Source organism: Lates calcarifer, linkage group LG20 (assembly GCF_001640805.2).
Source record: "Lates calcarifer isolate ASB-BC8 linkage group LG20, TLL_Latcal_v3, whole genome shotgun sequence".
In the NCBI taxonomy this organism is placed as follows: Eukaryota; Metazoa; Chordata; class Actinopteri; family Centropomidae; genus Lates; species Lates calcarifer.
The window spans coordinates 3542632-3565580 of NC_066852.1; the positions used below are offsets into that span (position 1 = coordinate 3542632).

The 22949-nt window shown below is 38.7% G+C and overlaps 2 protein-coding genes across 3 annotated transcripts in view; one reads left to right on the forward strand and one right to left on the reverse strand.

Annotated features, from left to right (window-relative positions):
- Window positions 1-3171, reverse strand: part of rabep1 (rabaptin, RAB GTPase binding effector protein 1) — a 29539-nt gene extending 26368 nt beyond the window's left edge. The window contains 1 exon segment of the mRNA XM_051078816.1: window positions 2990-3171. Coding sequence (XP_050934773.1) covers window positions 2990-3035 — 46 coding nt within the window. The 5' untranslated portion in view covers window positions 3036-3171.
- Window positions 3172-18855: 15684 nt separating this feature from the next.
- vps37d (VPS37D subunit of ESCRT-I) overlaps window positions 18856-22949 on the forward strand; it is a 37431-nt gene continuing 33337 nt past the window's right edge. For both annotated transcript variants that reach the window (XM_018691472.2, XM_051078395.1), the window contains exon 1: window positions 18856-19080. In XM_018691472.2, coding sequence (XP_018546988.1) covers window positions 18958-19080 — 123 coding nt within the window. In that variant the 5' untranslated portion in view covers window positions 18856-18957. The remainder of the gene's footprint in view (window positions 19081-22949) is intronic.

The following is a 22949-nucleotide window of genomic DNA, read 5'->3' on the forward strand; positions in this document are numbered from 1 at the left end:
CTCCTCTGCTGTTAATCATCTCACAACCTCTTAAATCTTCCTTGCGACCTCTTGCAGGGGTCCTAATCCCCAGGTTGGGAACCACAGCTTTAGACTTGGCCACGTTATTGTGATTAACAGCGAAACTCTGCACCTGCTTGGCCACGATTTCCACATAACTAATGGCTGCATTTCCCAATTCCTTAGACACAAACATTCCTCTAAAGCTCTGACAGTAACCCACAAAATACTACACAATGTCAAATACTATAATATTAAGGCACTGAGTCAAGATCTGGTTACTACTTTGTTTTGCTGAGGACACAGTTACACATAAATAAAACAAAAGAGACACTTGTTGCACAGTAAAGGAAAAATACAACAGAATAAGGAAGAAAAAGGGAAAATAAATGACAGAGATGTAAATAAACAAATATAAAAAAGCACTCTCGTGTGATACTGGGACCTCAGTCTTGGATTTCAGGATAAGTCTCCAAACAAATACTCAAGATTTTGATGCCTGTCACTTGGCATAAAGCGTGACTAATTATATTTATATTTTTTCCTATTATTCCAAAGATTAATCTGATGTACTAAAGTCTTCCAAACTGGCTTCAAGTCACAGGTTTTTCCTACATCCAGCATGGCTCACATCTCACTTTTTTTCCACTCTTATTTAAAAGCAGCAGGCCGAGACGAGCGATGATATCCTCAAACACATGCATGGAAACATTTACCAGAGCGAGCAGCAGCAGCAGCAGCAGGGCAGCTCAACACAACACAATCATGTGACAACGATGAACACTAAAGCAGAAATTCCATCACAACATAAGCTCGACTCAGATTCACATGTATCCAGTATGATAAGCTCTTTTCACAAGTCAAAACACAACAGCATTATTTTTCCTTTAAAGGTTTTAAAATAGAAGATACGCAAACAAACTTTTGTTGACTCGTCACACAACATGAATCAGTATGTAAACAAAGCCTGCAACCAACAGCGATTCACCTAGGCAGCAAAAAATGGATGAAGCACAGTCCTCACTCCTCCTTCCAGCAGTTACACAAACATGGCAACATCCTGGATCAATATGCTGAAGCTTACTGACAATGGACAGACCATGTGAGAGGAAGCTTGGTAAGATAAATATAGATCAACACATGCTAACAGGGTCAGTGTGGACACTTGCTGATTAACAGTGGATCATGATCTGACTTTATTTCTTAAAACTATGCAAACTATGCTTGACTTTCTGCTTCATAACCTGATAACAGACGAAGCACAGTGGATGTTGTTTCTGCATCATCACCTCAAAACCAATCAAGCTTTACAGATCAGTCTGAGCAGAAACTAACAGTGTTACACATCATTAATTAATCTGCAAAAGATTTGCTCAATGAATCGTTTCGTTTTTAGGACGTCATCAACTTGCTTGCTTAAACAGCACTTTAAAAATATTCAGTTTGATGTAGAATAAGATAAGAAAAACAGCAAATCTGTCAAATTGAGAAGCTGGAACTAAAGAATATTTGTCATTTCTGCTGGAAAAATGACTCAATCAGTCATCAGTCAGTATTTTTTGGCAACTGACTAACAGATTAATGACTAATAATTTAATGTTTAAGCTCAATATTCAAACACAACTTGCTTCACACTCTTATTATGACTATTACAACATTACAAAATTACAACACTTTCATTCATGTTGTTGTTGTGTCTCTACAACAGAGGTGTCGAGGTAAGAGACTGTAAAACAAATGAAGTCAACCTTCAGGTTTGTCAAGATTTATGTGACAATAAAACTCTGAATAAATCGTTCATAAGACTGCCACTCACTCTGATGAATAAACTGTATGTAGCATGAGAATGTTTTACACTAACAAACAAAATAAAGAGCGACTGTGATTCCCTTATGTTTCCATAAGGAATTGTAGGATGACATTAGGATCTAAGCGCGCAGACAGACTTTTACTGCTGTACTGAAGTCTGTAAATCTAGATAGTCGCAACCCTGGTGAAACCTATAAACAACACATGGCTGCAGCTAACGCCTATTTCCATTACTAATTAATCTGCACAATATTTTCTCAAATGATTGTTCAATCATTTCAATTTAAAATAGCAAAAATGCACATTATAAGTCTTTTAATGCCAAACTGACTTCTGTGGAGGTGTTGTGTTGTAGAGTAAACAGTCTAAAATCCACATAAATTCTGTTTACTGTTGCATTTGACACAGAAATGCTGCAAATTCTCACATTTGAGAAGCTGCAACCAGCTGATCTTTCTGCATACAAATGTTAATTTCACTAAGAAAACAGTTGCAGAATAATCTCCAGCTCTGAAATAAAATTATAATTCTTCTAACAGACATCCAACAGTTATGCTTACTGCATAACTTCCCAGTAAAATTTCCATATCTGCTTATATCAGCTTGCTATCTCCCACATTGTAAAACCTGCACTCACTTAAAGCTACTCCCTGCAGGTCCTCAGGATGGTCCCCGGACCCCTGTTTGAGACCCAGAGGGGAGAGACCTCCAGCAGGATCAACCTCCTGTATTATGGTCCAGCCCCTGACTGAGTATGCAGGCCACACACACACACACACACACACACACACGGCACATAGTAATGGACTGATAAGACCCATATGACCCGTGTTAAATACTGACCAGGCTGGGCCAGGCGAACAGAGGCCAGAGCCGACCTTTAGATCAAATAAGTCCAGACTAGCCTCAGCTAGGAGCTAACCCTGCTAGGTAGCACGAGTGGTAAACAGAAAACAGCGTTAGCTTGATGATATTAGCGTCCAACAACTCGCCGGCATGTAGCTTTAGTTGACATATTAGCGTGGTGTTAAATGCTCAATATGAGCCAGTGACAGCCAGTGACACGTCGGCCTGATGATGCTAACTAGCTAATGTTGTCAAGGATGCAGAGGCCGCTGGCTTCGGTGCTCCCAGCCCTCAACACCCCCTCCACAAAACCCCACACACACGAGAAATTTACCGTCATGTTGGGACGACAGAGGGGATCCCGAGGCCTGCTCGGCCATGGTTTCCTGAGGGGGGGCTTGAGGCAATTACCAGGAGCAGTGGGATAAGAAGCTAGGAGTGTCCAAGAAAACAGGCTAACATCACAACTGCTGTGTTAAGCTAGCGAAGGGGAAAGAGAGCGCCTTCCGGTTGGGATTTCAAAATAAAAGCCAGGTGGTTACAGCTCGGCAACGGATGATGTTGAGTCCTAACTATGGATGGATGGATCACTGAAGGACAAAATGAGTAAAAATAAGTGCGAAGGTCACTTGAAAACTGCAAAATGATCAAGAAGAGACAATAAATTACCAAAATTACTAAATATACAGGAATAAACGACCACAAAGAAATGCAAAAGATGCAAAATGAGTACAAAGAGATTCAAAATTATCATAAAGAGACACAAATTGGCCAAAAAGAGAAACTAAATGAAACATTAACACTGAAAGGAGATGCAATACATTCACAAAGAGACAGAAAATGAGTATTACTAGATAAAAATTACTTCAAAGACATACAAAACGACCACAAATGGACACAAAATTAGTAGGAATAAAAGAAAAATGACTTGTGTCTCATGTGACCCTTCGTTTCATTGACTATCCCTGATCATAACATGTACCAATAAAACACAAAATACCATAGTAGCAGACTCTAACATCCATTTCAAAGTCAATTCTAACGTTATAAAAAAAAACATGAAATCAACAATTTGACCGTTTTTGTGCTTATATTTTGAAGGCGAGGCGACTATTTCCTGTAATGTGCTTTGGGTAGCTTTGACCGTTCCGGGGTCACCTTTCAAAATAAAAGCAATTTACAGTGAATTCTTTTTTAGAGAAACAGAAAGTATCAAGTCCTGTATTCAAATTTTAGTTCTCCTTTTTGACTCAGAAACAGTTACATACACTTGACACGACATATGAAACTCATAAACCACAGTTCACAAACAAATTTAAGCAATGCAGCTGCACAAGAAAAACTCTTTTATCCAATCCTAAAAGTCTACAAGATGGCAAAACAAATGACCTGAAAATATAAAGAGGTTTTACTCAGTAGGAAATTAAATGAAAATAGTGTTTTTGATATTTTAAATACCATAAAAACAAACATAATGACATAATGTATGTCTTAAAGTCCTCAGATGTATAAATTTGGTTGATTTCTTTGACTTCCCAAACACACACCCACACCCACCCACACACACACACACAGTGGAATCACTGGAGCATGGCAGAGGGTGGGGATAGCGCATTCTCAGTCCTCAAGTTTCTTTCGTTAACTAAGAAAATTAGAAACTGTTATGCAAATCTAGCACACGATGAGTCTTGTCATCAGATTTCTCGGCATCCACCTTCATCTTCCATTTGCTGAGACCATCACCCCACATTAACCGAGCCGCGAGGCCGTCCGTCAGCTCTTCCCTGAAAAGGTAAGGTACATTTTGAGTTGATGTAGACTTAAATGACTCCTAAAGATCCAGGCCTATCGTCAGATCATTTATAATAAATAGTGTAGTGTTGTTTAAGATAAGTAACTAACAAAGAAATAAGCATAAAAGATAAAGAAAGTGTAAGTAATTTCACACTTTTTTTGCATCATGTGTGAAAACAAACATCACAACATCCAGCAACTTAATTCTGAATCATCAGAATATGTCACTTGTTGAAAAATGACAGGAAGCTGTTGCAAAGAGAGGATGTGAGGCATAAAGATAAACCAGAAAAAGAGTATTTATATCATTCTGTCCTTAAAGATAAGGAAACAAACATGAGCAATCCATTTAAAAGCTGCCCTCCTCTTTCATTATCACACTGTACCTCAGCTGGGCAGAGAATTATCTGTAAAATGTCTCAGTTCAGAACAAAAACTGTCACATTTTTTGATTGTGGCAAGTGCAGAAGGAAGAACTTCCGCACAAGAGAAAAAGAAAAATGTCCCTAGAGGCTGTTGCAAGGCTTGTTTGATTCTCTGAATGCTAATGTAAATACCAAAATAACCTTAGGACTTAGTCAACGCACAGAAAGGGGAAGTGGTGAATGGTCTTCTTTCCGATTCAAATACTGAAAAGCAGCGGCTCAGATGTTCTCTTGCATGAGGCGTGAGTTTGTGTTTTTTTTTAAGGCTTTTGTATGTGATATTTTTATTTTCCATTTCCTTTTGATCTTCCGTGGTGTTGAGAAGAAGTGCCAATGGATCTCGCCCGCCAATACATGTGGGTCTGGGTGATAGTAGGGATGATTTTTTCAAGTATGGTGATTAGCCTCATCTTCCTTCTCATCAACAAGTGCATATCCAGAGGAGGTAAGTCAGATCTCTGCCTAACACGTCTGTCTGTCTGTCAGCTTCATAAACTCACAGAAAAGCCAAGTGACAAAACATTATGTCATGAATGTTTCATATAATCAGATCTTTGGTTACTGACACTTTTTCCTCCTTTACACCTTCTTGTACATCATATAATTAACATCTCATCAGGGCTAGTGTCTCTCCATCACTCTAATATTCAAGGCAAAGTCACTGGTACAGTTTTTAACATGCATTTAGTATCTTTCTTTAAACAAAACAGTACATACTACACCTCAAGAGAAAGTATTGCACTTTTTACCCCTCAACAAATATGTCAAATATGTCTATTACTGTACCTTAAACCAAAAAGCAATTACAAAGTCGTTAAAATTAGTCACAACTTTACCAGCTGAAACATCAAAATAATGTTTATATAGCTGTGATATTTTATTTTCTTGTGTTTCTGCTGTACAGTTCTCTGTCTTTAAGCATAAACATCGCTATATATCACTACCAGACTCCACTGACGAAAATGTCATTTTACTGAGCAGAACACGGGAGCTGCTGGAATACCACTGCCTTCAGCTGTTAGTTAGTTTGCATTAGTGCGTGGTTAAATAAAGGATTTTAATACTTCTTCCACCACTGAAAGTCACACAATAACATAAAAAACAAACCCATTGTGGCAGCTGTATTCCAGCAACTTTAAGGTAAAATAACTGCTTTTGTCAATGGAGTCTGGTTTTGGTATATAGCAGTGTTTCTGGTTAAACAAAATGGATCTTATTCTTTAATAAGTTATGGTCTGTCTCTGTAGGAATTTTATCCATAATGTTGTCAGACACTTATGATAACAATTTGAGCCTTACAGTGGCAAAAAAAAGCACTTTAATGGACGTACTTTGACGCAGACAAATGCCCATTGGATTACATTTCAGCAGCTCTTCGCTTTACACTGTTCTTGTTCAGTACTGCACTTAATCATTTAGACCCAAAACATGGGAAGATACAGCACAGGTTCAAAAGAGTTATCAGAGTTATCCTTTAATGCATTGATAATTATAATCAAATCACATTATATAGAGTTTTTCTACACTGTGGGTTTTACCTAAATAAAATATCTACAGTGGAAGAACCACCACCGTGTCTTTATGGCACGCATTCCCCTTTAAAGAGAAGAATATAAACATGCAAAGACACAAAATGGAAGAATTTGCTGAACATGTTTCACCTAATGAGTCTTATTGTGAAAATAAATTCAGCAGTTTGAGGTGTATGTGCTGACGTTTTGAGATATCCACATTATAAACATGTGCCATCATCCTCAACACGATGTGAGATGAAAATAATTTAGCTCTTACCACAAAGATTACTATGGCTGTGTTTTCTGCTCATAGGTCTTCTATTGTATATCTGAGGGTGGGATACCTCCTCTGTTGCTCTTCTTGAGGTTTTCTTGCTTTTTTCCCACTTACTTTTTTTTAGGGGAATTTTCTTTAACCAAACAGAGGATGTAAGAATAGAGGGTGGTGTAAAGCCCTTTGAGGCAAGTTGCCGTTCAGTGATTTTTGGGCAACAAAAAAAAAAAAAAAAAAAAAAAGAAAATCAAAAACCACAGACTTTGTTCTGAACAGTTTTTCCTGGAAGCAAATTTTGGTGAAAAGTAGGTCCAGTGATAACAGTGAAAACTCTGCTGTAGCCTCAGCCACAGGCTATTCAGAAGTGACTCGACAAAACTAAAACCTGACTTCTGTGATCAGTACTTCTCCATTACATGGTAATACTATTACTCTTTCTCAGTCATCTGTACCACCATTATTAATAGTTACAAGCAGTGGTATAATAATGTACCAGACATACTGACTATATCTGCTAATACTAACTAGTACTATCATAAAATAATGAAAACAAATGATGATACTAAAGGTATGTTACTCATGTTCAACTGACAGAAGCTGCTTCCCACCAACATACACCATTCAGCCACATTAACCAGTTACCAGTTTGTTACATGTGAATGGTGTATATACAGAGTGTATAAATACACAGCCACAACTTAAAAACCACTGACAGCTGAAATAAATAACACTGATCATCTCGTTATAATCCAATGTTCTGCTGGGAAACATCACGTCCTTCATTGACCTGGATCTTAATTTGACACATACCACCCATCTAAACATTGCTGTAGACCAAGCACACACACACACACACACACACACACACACAGACCGTGACAGTGACACTCCCCATTTGCAGGGGACTCTCCAAGCAGTACAACGCTCACACCACACCACAAAACTGTTTAGAAATGTCTAGAGGAACACAACAAATAGCCCAAGGTGTTGATCTGGTGGGAGCACTGTCCTGCTGGGGGAGGCCTCTGCCATCGGGGAGTGCTGTTGCCATTGGGGGCAGTGTGTGCTTGGTCTTCAACAATTTTCTAATCATTAGAATCAGTTCATTAGAATATACCTCATAATCCTGGACCTGGAAGTGCTGTTGCTATAACAAACACACCAAACTCTGTTTATAATTCTCAATATTAGGTTTTTATATAAGTTTCCTCACTGGATATTGAAGATGAACACTGAATTTTGTAATTAATAAGTCTGATCTACAGTTCGGCATTACTCTTTAGCCTGGAGCCACTCACATTCACTGTGTTGTACCTTCAGTCATGTGAGTGTGCTCTTAACTCCTTTATATACAGTTAAGTACAGCGGTTCCTCCTCCAAAGGGTCACAAGATAAATCTGAGGGGTTGTGAGATGATTAATGTGAAGTCAGGCACAAATCCATACTAATATTTTTGGCTTTTCTCAAAATGTTACATCTTTATTAGGCAATGAAAGGTACTGTAAATGAGAAATTTAAAGGGGAAATATCTCTTTGATGGAACTGATAACATCTCATAGAAACGTGACATAAGAGTGTAGCGGAACAGACACCCGCATGCAATTAATGGTTATTCTCCAGTATAGCCAGCACATACTTTGGTATTTCTGAGTGAAACAGAAGTGACAATGCATTAACAAGTCAACAAAAACAAAGAGCATATCATAATCATCTGTGGTATATGTTGGTGGGAAGTGGTATGAGTGACATGGTATTTAGGTCATTTACTTAAATAAAAGTTGTACTACTCTACTATAAAAAAAACTCAATTATAAGTCAAAGTTCTTACATTACAAGCAAAATTCAAAGTACTCATAATGTATAAAAAGAGATCATGTGAGTATTGTAATGTAATGTGATTCTAGCATTTTACTGTTGCTTTAACTATTTTTGGATTTTACTTTTATCTGCGTATCTATTAATGTCTTTTTTTATGTAAAATCTTGATGTGTAAAATATCTAGAATAAAAGATATAAACTGCAATATTTCCCTCTGAACTGTAGTACAGTAAAAGCATGGAATGGAAGTACTTAAGTAAATGTACTTAGTAGTTACATTCCACTTTATTCTGCCTACAAATATATGCAAGTTCATGTAAAAGGAAAATTTACAGTAAATGAAGTGGGAATGACACAAGAGTTTCATTTTCAACAACAATAACTACCTGTTTTTGGGTTGACTAAAAAAACCAATACATTGCACATCTGCATCACCAATCAAAAGCTACAACAGGAAGAGAAACCAAACCATAACAAACTATCACTGTATCTGAGAAAGTATTACTCTGAGGGGCTCACTGCAAAGCAGAAGACAAACTATTATAATTGTATGAATTGCTATTATTAGGGACACCCCCTGGATTTGATTAGCTTAGATGAAAATTTAATGATCCCTTTGGAGTGTGGGGGGGAACTGGGCTGCAGCAGAGAGGGGTCTAGTCATGGCTTAGAGTATGGATAAATGTAGAGCAAATAAAGGGAACAAGTTATAACACTACTGATAATCATAAGTGCTTGCACTTAAAAAAAAGATTGTAAGATGAAAGAATGAATAATGTATATGTATAATAAGTAATCAGAGCCTGTGTGCAAATGTGTTATGTCCAATTTAAGCTGAAAGCAAATAAGCATCCTCATTTTAAGGCTTTAAAAAAATCCTGTCATATTTATTTTTGTCCTAATTTGTAACAACATAATCCAGGCCTGCTCCTGCTCAGCTGTTAATGAGCTCACTGAAATAAAGTCTCTCTGGTCTTTCAAAATGCTCAAAGATTTTGACACGAAGATTTTAAAAATTTTATTGATGTGTCTTCTGTTTTTTTCTACTCTAGCGTTGATTTAACTGACTGTTCTCTCTTGTTTTTCCACAGGCAAACACAGAATCTCGCAGCTCGAGAGAGGATCTCTCTTCACTGTCAAGTAATGCTAAAATTTACATATGAAGATTGACCTATTAGTGTATTATATGAAGCCTGGAGATGTCTAGTTTAGCCTAGCTTAGCATAAAGACTGGAGACAGCGAGCCTGGCTCTTTCAAAGGCTGCAAAATCAATGTACCAACACCTTTAAAACGCAATAATTTACTATAAGAAATTGCTGCAGTTTTCAGTCATGTCTGAGTCAAACCACAACCTCTCAACTCGCTCATGGACTCACTTCCTCTCTCGAGCTGTGATGTTTAACTGGCAAAAGTCAAGGTCTCTGGGAAAATTATGTTTGTTAAAGAACATTTACATAAATATGAAATAAACAATAGCATTAGATTGTTTTTGCAGAAAACCACCACCTTTATCTAAACATATGAAACGAGGTGCGCCACATACTGTTGAGAAAGACTCTACTCCAAAGCTGGATTTGAAAGTTATTAGAGTATTGTTGCAAATGTCAGTGGGATTTTCAATGAGGCTTGGCTCTGGAACAGAACCTGGTCCTGGTTTCACTTCTGCTTCAGATTAAACCACATTTGAGGATCCCTTCCACATAATTTTCCAATTTCAGCGTGATTATATCTAAAGAATGTCATTCTTTAATGTTTGTCACTGCTGAAAATACTTAGATCAACTGTTTGAAAAAACACTGTTTAGAACAATAGCAGCAAACATAGCCCAATTCTCAATAATTATACCGAACTATGTACTTTGTGACATATTTAGATAAAAACTAGGTGGTCACGGGCCTAGGATGGTGGTTACAGCTAGTGCTAGCTGCTAAGCTAGCTAGAAATATTTTAGCTAGATATATGTAGCCTCTGTTACTCATTTGTTTTTACATCATGGTTGGATTTAGCTGCTTCTTCAGTTACATGGAAAGATAAACTTGATGGTGGATGATCAAAATTTATTTTTCAGTCACAGAAAAAAGGTTGAAAAGAGTGACAAATTTAGCTTAAGCTAAAGCTAGCTGTGGCTATCTCACTAGCTAGCTTTATGTTAGTGGTGTGCTTTTGCATACTTTCATCATCATAATTTCTTGAAAATTATACACCTCTATGGTATAATAATATTTTATACGGTAAAACAAATGTCAAAGAGTGAGTACATTTTGCCCAAATGAAACACTTTTTAAGAATCTGATTACAAATAGTTATGCTCTCAATTATACAATATTTCTGTATATTTTTATAACATCTAATCAAAGAGTGAACCAGAGAAGCTGCTTCACAGTTTCCCATGTTTATTTGATTTGTATTTCTTATCTAACTGTTGGCAAGAAAGAGAATAAGCCTATCTCCCAAAATGTGGAACTGTTCCTTTTAGTCAGATTTTCCACACTGATCCTGACAACAAAACTTTTCACTTCAACATTTCTCTTCTTAACCTCTCAGGAGCAACACATACCAGGAGAGAAACCTTGACGACAACAGTCCTCCTCTTCCTCCTCGGACACAGTTTCTCACAGCAGGCAAGGCTCAGTTGGATCCCTGAATGGATCATATGATGCAATACTTGTCTCTAAAATCCCCCAACTCCCCTCGTCTTCTAACTAAACCACACATCATCCACTCATTTTTTATCACATTATCACAATAACTGGATAGAAAACCTCACACAAGCTGCCATTTGACGATAGTCCAAACTCTAAAGGCCAAAAAAGGGAGATTATGTTTGTGGTATCACATGACATTGGCTTGACAAACCAAACAAACATGACCACTGATGACAGTAAAATTAGACAACAAAAAGGGTAGTGAAAAACAACCCTGTGTGAACTGGTCTCAGAGCCAACACCAAACCATCTATTCTAATCAGTGGTGGAGGAAGTACTCAAATTTTTCACTTGAGTAAAAGTACTAATATCAGTCTGCCATAGCCCTGTATTAAGAATATTCTTAAAGTGAACTTAACTACTAAAATTACTTAAAGGGCCTGTGCGAAATATTTAGTGCCACCTAGTGGTGAGAGTACAGATTGCAACCAAGTGAGTACTCTTCCCCTCAACCCTCTCTTTACAAGTATGTCAGAGACTCTACGGTGGTCATCACGTGACAAAATGGCATCAACTACTGCATCCCTGGTCTGTCATTGAAGCCACCATCTGGTTTGGTTTGGTTTGTCCATTCTGGGCTACTGTAGAAACATGGCAGACTCTGTGGAAGAGGACCCACTCCCTATGAAGATATAAATGGCTCATTCTAGGCAAACAAAAACCCAACAATTCTTAGTTTTATGTGATTATACATTAATATAGACATTCTTATGTATATTCTATTTATTCTAATAGATCCCTGTAAATGTTACACATTGGTCCTTAGCTCCTGTATGATATATTAGATCAGCTCATACAATAAACCAATCAAATTGCTATCACTGTCCATGTTTGCATCAATCTAAATTTGTCATCTCAGAAGCCCGAAGCTACGAAAACCTGGCTGAGGTACCTGAGCATGAAGAGAACATTGAAGACTATGAACAGACAACTGATGACCACGGACCGGACGACTACGAGCAGGCCCAGTCCGAATACGAGGAGCCCTTGCCTGAGTATGAGGAGGCCCTACCTGAATATGAGGAGGCCATGGACCAGCAGCCCGACTATGTGAAGATAGAGGAGGAGGAGATGATTCTCCCTCCTCCTCCATCGTACAACAAAACAGATCCAGCAGACGACAACGTCTCCACGGAGGACTACGACGACATCGGAGGCGAAGATGAAAACCAGGGTGAAGAGGACTACGACGATGTGGGATAAAAGCACAAGAGAGCAACAGGAGAGATTAACCCTGAATGACAGTTATGACTTGACTTGTCTTGTCTGGATCCTGCTGAGCAGAGAGATCACAACAACTTTGTTTGACCACAGATTTCTCTTTGATTATTTGTATTTTTTAAATATCATTCACGAACAAAGGAATAACAGATGAAATTATCTGTGTTTTATGTGCAACAGCTTAGCGAGAAAAGACAAGCACAAAGAACGGTACTGAAGCAGCTAAAGTCTGCCGAAAGTGTAAGCAGTATTCAGACAACTGGTTTAATCTTTAATGGTGCTATATGTAAGTTTTTGCTATTGCTGCAAAGCTAACATTAGCATTAATAGCTGTTTACTCACCAAGAGCTTGAGCCATTGTTGTGCTTACAGGACAAGAGGTTAGAAGTTGTTGCTGGACTGAGGGCAGACTGGATATTACAGTGACTCACTATTGCAAAGTAATATTATGAGGGTGGGTCTAGCTGGCTAGCATGCTAACTTCAATGTAAGAAAAGAACTGATAGAACCAGAAGCAAAACAAGTTAAGCTAAATTAGCATTGCTTCCCAGTGCTGGAGACACCTCTAAGCAAATAAATGAATGAAGTTTGAACTCACAACATCTCTTTTAGACTGGCAGTAAACAGCTGTTAATGCTAGCTATGTAGCGATAGCAAAAACTTACATATACCACCTTTAAGAGGTTTGATTCTATTCATATTATCTGTAGCCAACTTATTTTATGTGTCAGCATAGCTTAAACCAATATTGTTGATATGCTTTGCTTAGCTGACTTGACATTGGTTGACAACAAATTCAAAATTAGGTGCGCGAACTGAAACCGATCTTCTTCCATGTTGGTGAAATATGGGCACTCAATGGACGCCTCCTCTCCTGTCACCAGACTTCCCCCAGTGGTCAACTTTGATATTGCACCTGATGTCATCAAACCTTTTTGCACTGATAGACTAACTCCTGTGGCGGTTACAGCATCTGTTCATTACAGCACAGTGTGTGTCACTACCACAGAACAGAAGGAATGATTGTTAATTAACAGTTTTGTTCATTCAACAAAAAAAAAAAAATGCACATCATAACCAAATGAACAATAAACAAAGCTCCACTGAGACCCACGGTATCTTTTCAAAAGAAACTGTCAAAGCCAGAACACTAATTAAAACATGTTAGAGACAAAACAACATTTTTCATATCCTTTATTTGACATTTATTTGAATAACATACTGTATGATCTACTCTTGGGTGTAATTTCATGTGATTATCTTTTGTTATTTTGCTTATTTTTGGCTTGTTCATTGCCTCTTGTTGCCTTAAATTGGCAGAATTTCTCAGAAGATTATTTTAATTTCCTTAACAGGTTCTTGTAAGTCTTGTGAGTTTACTCAGCAGAATCGTTTGTACATTAAAGCTACTGAATTACGACAAAACCGCAGTCTTGTCTCAAGTTATTGATCAGATCATAAGGGAACAAACTGCTGATTTATACAAGGCATACCCACAGATTGCTAACACCATCTCCTGCAGAGTCGGGGAGAATTTTAGAGTCGCTGAGTCTCTTCAAATCATGATTCACAGGGAGATGAGGGGTCTGTTTTCAACAACTGCCAACAAAAAGCCTTCCTATAATGTATTGTTTGGTGAGAAAGGCAGTACTTTCTGTTCATGGCTGACTTGCCTGTGACACATCTCCTCAATCCACAAAAAAGAATGAGCGCCTTGTCCCCTGTAACCAGAGTTTATACACATAACCTCTGTTTGGCAACAGCTACAGCAGCAGTCAGCAGCAGCGGTGATGTGGGTCTCCTGCTGCCAGCCTGTGCCGTTAGAAACCAAACCTGGGTTCATTTCTTGGCTGCTCAAAAGTCAGAAGTGCTGTCAAAGGCAGTCACAGTCAGCGGTGGAAGAAGTGCTCATATTTTACTTATGTAAAAATACTAAAACAGCAATGTAAAAGGCCCTAGATTGTTAAAACGGATGCATGAGCTTGTAAGCAGCATTTTACTGTTGTGGCTATTCTAGGTGAAGCTAGTTTTAACTATTTTATATACACTCACTGAGCACTTTATTAGGAACACCATATTAATACTGGATGGTGCCTCCCTTTGCTGCGATCTTGCCACTAGGACTCTCAATCTCCTGTTCTACCACATCCCAAAGGTGTTCAACTGGATTCAGATCATGTTCATGTAACCAGGTCGAGATGACTTAGCCATTAGAAGACAGTAAACTGTGGCCATAAGGTCCATGCAGGCTCTCAGTCATTGTATTCATGGTAGTCTTGAGTACAGGAGTTGAAAGCAACTGGACTTCTTTTAGTTTCTTGAAGACGTTTCACCCCTCACCTGAAAAGCTTCATCAGTTCTAAAAGCCGGTTGGGAGGGTTCAGGTATTTAACCCTTGGTGGGGTCACCTTGGAGGTGGTCCTCAGAGTCGTTGACCCACCATGTTGTCATGTGAGTCGTTCGGATCACATAGATCAACGTGGAAATGAGGGTTAAACCACCTGGGAAAGGATCTCAGTCCATCCGTCTTCTCCGTCCAAGATGTGGACATTAGTATCCTCATGTATCCTAATGCCAAGAGGTGAAATGAGAGGTGAGAAGGAAACTGAAAGATCAGCAAGGTCAGCAACTGTACTCAGATTGGCTGTGGCTTTTAAACTACGATTGTTTGGTATGAAGGGGTCCAAAGTGTGCCAAGAAAACATTCCTCACGCCTCTACACCAACACCAGCAGCCTGAACTGTTGATACAAGGCAGGTTGGTTGCTGTTGACGTCAAATCCTGACCCTACCATTTGTGTGCCTTAGCAGAAATCCAGATTCATCAAACCAGGCTATGTTTTCCAGCCTTTAACTGTCCAGTTCTGGTGAGTCTGTACCCACTGCAGCCTCAGATTTCTGTTCTTGGCCGACAGGAGTGGAACCTGACGTGGTCTTTTGTTGTTGCAGCCCAGGTTCAACATGTAACTGTAGCTTTTCTGTCAGCTCCAACACTCCTCCTCTGACCCCTCTCATCAAGAAGACATTTCCATCCACAGAACTGCAGCTCACTGGATGTTTTTTTTGTGTGAAAATCCCAGGAGATCAGCAGTTTCTGTCTGTCACCAATGATCCTGCCACAGTCAAAGTCACTGAGGACACATTTCTCCCCCATTCTGACGTTTGATGTGAACATTAACTGAAGCTCCTGACCTGCAGCTGAAGGATTTTATGTCTCAGTTAAGTGCAGTTACAAATGTTTTTATTTCATTAATAGGATTTCTTACAGTAAACCATCTAGTTTGAGGTTGTAAATGTTGATGAGTTTTTTATAAATTGATTTTGGTCCAGATGTCCTGCAGCATTTTTCCAGAGGACAAGTGGTCAAACAACACAGCATGTGTGATGCTCGAGGATGATTTTTTCCTCAACCTGGCAACTCAGAAGTTATCCTTTTTAAAGGCTTATAATTGAGCTATAAAGCATTAATGAATTGTTTATTCGCCATTAATGAATTATTAATTAATACCTTTTAATAAAGGGTAAGGCACAACTCAAAGTTGTGAGCAAAATGTACATGCACACTTTAAGATTTTTCCCTAATCTTTTCATTTTTGCATGTGAAATAATTTACATCTTTGGGCCTAAAACAGTTATTTAAATAAAGCCATCTGAGAAATTTAGAGGAAAAATGTCTCCCCGGTGGAGCTGCTGACAGTTCAAATAAATCTGAAATGTGATGAGATATTTTATTATTTATAAGGAGCCAAAAAGATTGGAAACAACTGGTTTAATCTTTACAATACATTGTATTTTCTGTGGTTACCATATGTTTTTAATATCCTGAAAGGCATCCAATAGCCACAGCTGTTAAATAAATGTAGTGGAATAAAGTACAATATTTCCCCCGGACATACAGAGTTAGAAGAGAGAGGCGAGTTTCTTTCCATCACTGCATGAGATATATTGATCTACAAACTAAATAACATATGGAAATTTGCCCCATTTGGTGTCTCCAGAAGTTTTTGGGGCCCTGAATGCAATTTTAGTTACTTTAATCCGATTCCATTTTCAATTTCTTTTTCACCCTGGTTGCCTCAGGCGCCCCCTGGTGGCTGCACAGCTCTGTGGCGCCTCACTCAGTGTATTCACTCTGTGTATGCCCCAGGCTGGCCAAATATTAGATTATTGACGGGGGAAAAATGCACAAAAAATCATTTAGGTATGTTTGTGAAAAAACGCCTTAAGCCAATAGTTAGGTGACCTACATACATCTAATAATCCTTCACACGGACCACATAATAATACACTGTCAGTCATCCGTCACTGCTTCACTTGGTCCTGAGCCGTTTAATGGATATGAGTGGGTTTGGATGTTGGGACTGTGCCACAGTTTAGGGTTTAGTGAACTGAAGGGGCGCTCCAAAAGATGATGATGATGATGATGATGATGATGATGATGATGCAGGCCAAAAAGTACACAAAAAGTAGGTGAAAGCCTGGGGACATTGGTGCTTTAAAAAAAACAGCTGAAACACATGAAAATCATTTCAGCTCAATGATGAGAAAATGTGGCCACAGTTACACATGATTTTGCAATCACAATTTTCCTCTTTCACCTCATAGTAGCAATCACACACAGCCTGGTGGAAGAATTTACTAGTAATGTGCTGTAGATTATTTATTTATTTATTTGTAATGCATTAATATGCAGCATTTATGGACAGTTAATGTTTAATAAATTGTATAGCTCTTGTAAAGAGCAGTAGCTGGCCAGCTAAAAATGATGGTAAATAAAGTGTAAATATCTTTAATTTGTTTTGTTTTGTGCTTATACATCTCATGCATCTCTTTATGTCAACTTGTTTTAATCCCTTAACTTTAAGTGCCTTCATTTCCATATATAGATATTTTCTGATATCTTTTGTTTGTGTTTTCACTTTATATTTGTATTTGTTTCTATAAAGCAGCTTTGGCGGGCAGTGCACGTTTAATTTCGTACCTGTAACTTGTACATGACAAGTAAGAGGGAATTGAACTGAATGTGATCTTTAATTTTGAAAACTTTAAACCGGAAGTTAGGTTAAAGTCAAAGGTGCCAACTTGATTTAGATGAAAAGCAACTGTCGACAACAACCAGTTATTATAAAGAATAAATATAAAGTGAAACAGGTGTTAAATAAGGTGTGTTTATGCAGATAACATTATATTATGTGATAAAAGATTTTATGTGGTGATAGCCGGAGCAATAAACCTTTGTGTCAAATCGACATAATGTAATTCCTCATAGAACCTGTATTAACTTTTTTATAACACCAAATAAAACTATTAACAGGGTAGAATATAATAGAATAAAGTGTAAAGTTGTGTTTCACCCAACAAAACAAAAAAGCAGCACAAGAATAAAAAGGCAGCTGACGTTCAAAGTGTAGTATGCAGAAGTTAATGAAGGTGGTTTATTCAGTCATGTTTGCCTCAGGGTACGGTATCAGGTTAATCCGGCAATGCTCAAGATAATATCCTTTTTCAATCCTTGATTCTTCTTTTCTTTTTTCAACCAGCTCTAAGCTGCTCACTGTAGCTCTGAGATCAAACTCAAAAACTCCATTTCCATACCGAGCATAGGTGGTCTTTCACCTCAGTTTGCTTTGTGTGTAATTCTAAGACCAAACCTCATTAGCATACACTTCATTCATAACATTATTAGAGCCTACATAAAAGCTGAAAGTGTAGTGTATAAGCTAAAGTCTTGCACATGAACAAATTAGGGGTTTGTGTGATTCTTTTCAAGCAAAATGGCCTCGGTGACACAAAAACTTCAAAGGGTGTTGGACAGGAGACACAAAATCAGTTTGTCCTGAAATTCAGTCTGGTTTAAAGAGCATAAGCAGCACTGAGGGAATTTATTTTCATGCATATTTAATTCGAATTTCAAATGTTTTAAGGAGGGATTATGATATAAAATCTACGGAACAATGTAGTTGCTGTTATTTACTGCTATATCTGTGATCATTAGAATAATAATTTGCAATAATTGTTTTTGTTAAAGGTATAAATATATTAAACATCACTGTTTTTCTTTAATTCAATCCATTTTTAAAAATGTAATATGAAATACAAATAAAAAAATACATATTTTATTTCTTTGTAAATTATTTCTCATTCTTTTTCATTTTATTTTATTTTACTAAAAAAAATTAATAAAATTAACTGTTGCTCACATTGCATTTTGTGTATAAACGGTGTCATATTCCATAATAACATTATTTTTATTTTATCTATAACTGTTACTAACTTTTTACATTTCTTACAAAGCACTTTATTATTTTAATTTAAAAATAAAAATATTTATTTCCCTCAAATATTATGAAAATTAGCTTGTTAATAAAAATTTAGAGGTTTACAAGAAGTTTTATTTTGAAGGAGCTGGCAGGAAGTGCAACGGTTAACGGTGTCCCCTTATTGACGCTGCATGCGGGCAGATCACATCGCATTCCGATGTGAGCGAGATGTAACCGCTGTGCGGACTTTATGCCTCCGAACCGTCTTCAGTCGCAATTTGAAGGAATAAAATGTCCACGGTGAAGGAGTCCGGCACTTGTCCCGACGGCTACAGGGCTCTGAGCACGAGTGAGCTGAGGGAGCTTTTACAAAACGACGACAAAATGGACCAAATTATTCGCCTCAATGAGACGGTGGGTATCCTCTGTTCCCCAAAGAACCAAAGTGCCGAGAGGAATTTGCGCTGCATTAACGCTTTGTTAAATCTCTTCTTTCATCTTTAATGATGTGGTTCCGTCGTTTTTCTGCCCGTACGTCTTTTTGTCGTCGCTGAAAATGAGCGTTTAGGTGATTTTTAGTCACCACATTTTATGTGTAGTAACGCAAATCCGCTCTACATGGCTCATCGATTGTCTGCGTGGCGAGTGGTCGGATTTCCAATTCGTTTCCACAAACCCCGCGTCTCCTAATATTTGCGGCAATTTATTAGTGACTGAACCGAGGTGGAAACACAAAGTGGTTTGTTTTTGCGGTCTGTGTAAGTGATTATTTTATTCTACAGGCGTTCTTGTTGTGCTGGAAGCATCATATCGTGGTGTTGAAGCCACCAAAACGCACCGTTGTGTGGTTTTATTCCACACGCCGAACTCCGTTTAAATACCCAGCAATGTAGAGTTTATTCATCCCCGCGTGGACTTGCACACAAAGTAGAAGGTGACTTGAGATAAAACTCGACTTTTTGTGGCATACTCTTAATTTCGGCGTTACTTCAATACATACAGCAACACCCCTTTGAATAAAACTGCAACTTTTACAACTAGTCCCCTTCAGTCCTTTCCCTTCTAAGATACAGCGATTGCCTTTAGCGAGCGTAGTTAGTTTCAAATAAAAAGCGTACTTTTCTTGGTGTTAACTGGGCATTGATTTGTAAGATTGGAGCCGAATTAAAGAGTGGTTTCTTATCTTTAGAAAACATCTCAGGTCAGACTCTTTCATTTGTGCAGCTTTTCGTAATAACATAGAAAATAAAAATGTACTGATTTTTGAATGGAATTCCACGTGCATTCGTCTCCATGTCAGACATGCACGTTTTGGGGCTGCATGATGACCTTCCTGGCGTCAAGCAGTACTTAATATTTCATCCTTCCTTTTTTGTCACACACACACACACACACACACACACACAGTCTACCAGGAGTTTCCAAACTTTTTCATGGGCCCCATTTTCATTAGGTTTGCCTCGGGGGGTGCTCCAACGGAATTGACTTTCTCAGTCAGGATTCAGTAGGCTATAGAATTGCATTGCTTTTGCATAGCTGTGGGTGGGGTGACAACAACAGTGGGTGCAGTGAAACATAACCAGTGTGGGCTACTCATCGTTATCATACATGTTCTCACTGCGTTTACATCCAGAAGATTAAATGGTTAAGAAAAACCGGTGCCAGCTGGACCTTTGCGTTGCTGTCTCCATCTGCTCTCTTCTTCCTTCATTTTAAAGCTGAATGTCATGTGATTTCGCTTAGAAACAAAAGAAAGGCATTACTTATTTGCCCAGGTTCTGGGGCGAAGGATGTGTCATTTGAAACCTGGCTCTGTGAATGAATCGGGACGATGGAGCCAAAGTGGTTGAATCTCACTCAGAGGTCATACAACTCTCCCCTGGGTGCCGAGCAGAGTGACTCAGAGCCACAACCCAGAGAGCTTTCAGGGGTGTTTTCAGAGAGTGTTCACCCAGGCTCCCATTTGTCTGTCACTAACTAATAATCTAAAACTTGTGCATTTGCTCCCATTACATTACTGCAGACAGAACATATCAAAACATGAACCATATGTTGTCGTGGCTGGCTGAAATGTGGCTGCACAAACTGACGATTTCCCAACCCGTCTCTCATCTCCATACTCGCTCTGGGAGCAGAAAGCTTCATTAATCTCATGTTAATGATGAATGTTATGTAAACCTCTGAGTTTAATCATTCATAACGATTCATAACCATGACCGCTACAGCCTGCTTGGCGGAGCGTTCTTCTTATTAGTTAGTGTCCACACAAGAAGCTGCATGTCAGGTCATTTGTATTTCTAGTGCGATGATCTGAAACATCAAGGTTTTGTTGTCCGTGCTCCGGGAGCTTCTTCCCACAGTCGTCATTTTGTCGTGACCCTTAATAACCCTGCAGATTGGTGGTTGAATATTGTCGTAAATCCTCAGAGGGGAAACCAGTTTGCAGGTAAAAGAACAAAGGGAGATTGTGACCTCAAATGCACTGCAGCCGCCTGCAGATCCTCTTGAGGCTGAGGTGATTCTCAGAATCACAACAACAAAATGAGATTGGGGCAGAAAGTCTCTTCAGAATGAACATGAATCACTTCCTCAGTAGAGCTGGGTATCACACCTCAGTACATTTTTGGTGCAGATGCAGCACAGTGTGTTAAAGTGTCAAGAACCTTAGTTTTGTTCACTAATTATTCTACTTTCATTTAAACGAATAGTTTGGCATTTTGGGGAAAAAACCTTCACTTTCTGGTCATAGAGAGATGGAGTTATAAACAAGATCATAACCACTATCTGCTCATTAAATACAGCCAGCAGCTGGTTAGCTTAGCTTAGCACAAAGACTGGAAACAGGGGGAAACAGCTAGCCTTGCTGTGTGAGAAGAAAACACAATCCACCTACGAACATATCTACCGTAGCGGGGAGTGTCTCTCCTGGCGGGCTCCTGACAGAGTTGTCTGTCGTCTTAATGCTGGTAGTTTACACTTTAGCCGTGCACGTTCTCGCGATGGATGGATATGCGGTTCTTGGTCGGCAGGCAGGTAGAACTCTTCAAACATCCAATACAGGTGCGTTTCAGTTGTACTCAGAAGTTGCAAATTCCAAGTTCCTGGTCGAAAGTTTAAACTGGAACGACCTCTGAAGTTGGATTTTCAACTTGGAAAGTTGGAGCAACCCCATCAACCTTGATGTAAGAATTCAAGATGGCGGCTACTCGTATCGATAGTAATGAACACTCTTAATTTCACTGTTTATAGCAGTTCTGTCTCATTTGTTTCACATTAAGTCAGTCATATATATAGAGTACTTAAATTTGTGTTTATGCTTGGAACAAACGTATATCTGTATATTTAAAATATGTAGATCACAAATACAGGCCTGTACCTTCATGTATAGACAATAATAGCACCAATATCGGTAAGAAAAAAAGGGTAAATAGATATTTACTCATGGTTAAGCCTTGACACTAGTGTCAAACATTTGCCATGTTGCATAATGAATTAATTGCAGTTTGTCCGTCTCTTTTAGCTCTGTTTTTGGTCTCCACCAGCTGCCGAGGGAAGAATCTTGGCTCTTTAGCTGCTAAATGCTCCTCTGTGTTCACCAGCTGCTCTCGTAACTGTGTCTGTCTGTTGTTTGTTGTCGAGCAGGAAGTGTACAGTGGGTTTATCAGCGGCTTGTTTGCTTAAATTAGCGGCCTGCTGTGGCCAAAAAACAACGACAGCGTGAGAGCAGCGAGAGAGAACCAGAATAGATAAAAAAAAATGTTGCAAGGCTCCGGAAAAACCAAACACAATGAGCTGAGACATATTTCTCACCACAAGCAACCCCCTTTTCACACTGACTGCACCCGGTCATTTGGTACATGATTATAAAAATATTGAACATAGCTGTCATAGCTGCTTTAAACTCGTCCCAAATGGTCCCGCTGAAACGTCCCTTCATTTCAGTGCAGGCCTGGTGTTACATGAAGGATTCCTTTTCATGGAAAAGACTTAGCACCTCGTCAGTTTCCTCTGAGGCTGACTTTTAAATTGATGCCTTCTTTCTGCAGAAGCCTCATTAAGGTCTGAGCGTCATTTAGGATAAAAGAGAAAACACCTATTTTACTGCATTTCATGTGGTCAGACAGGTCGAGCCGCTGCTCCTCGTCATTTTCCCTAAGTGTCATTTGTCAGCGACGGTAAACACTGTCAGCCCTGCTTCAAAACACAAAAAACATTCACTCCCTGAAGACTGCAGCAGCAGTTGTTTGATGAACGGACCAGCCAAAGCAGGAAATGGAGTGTCC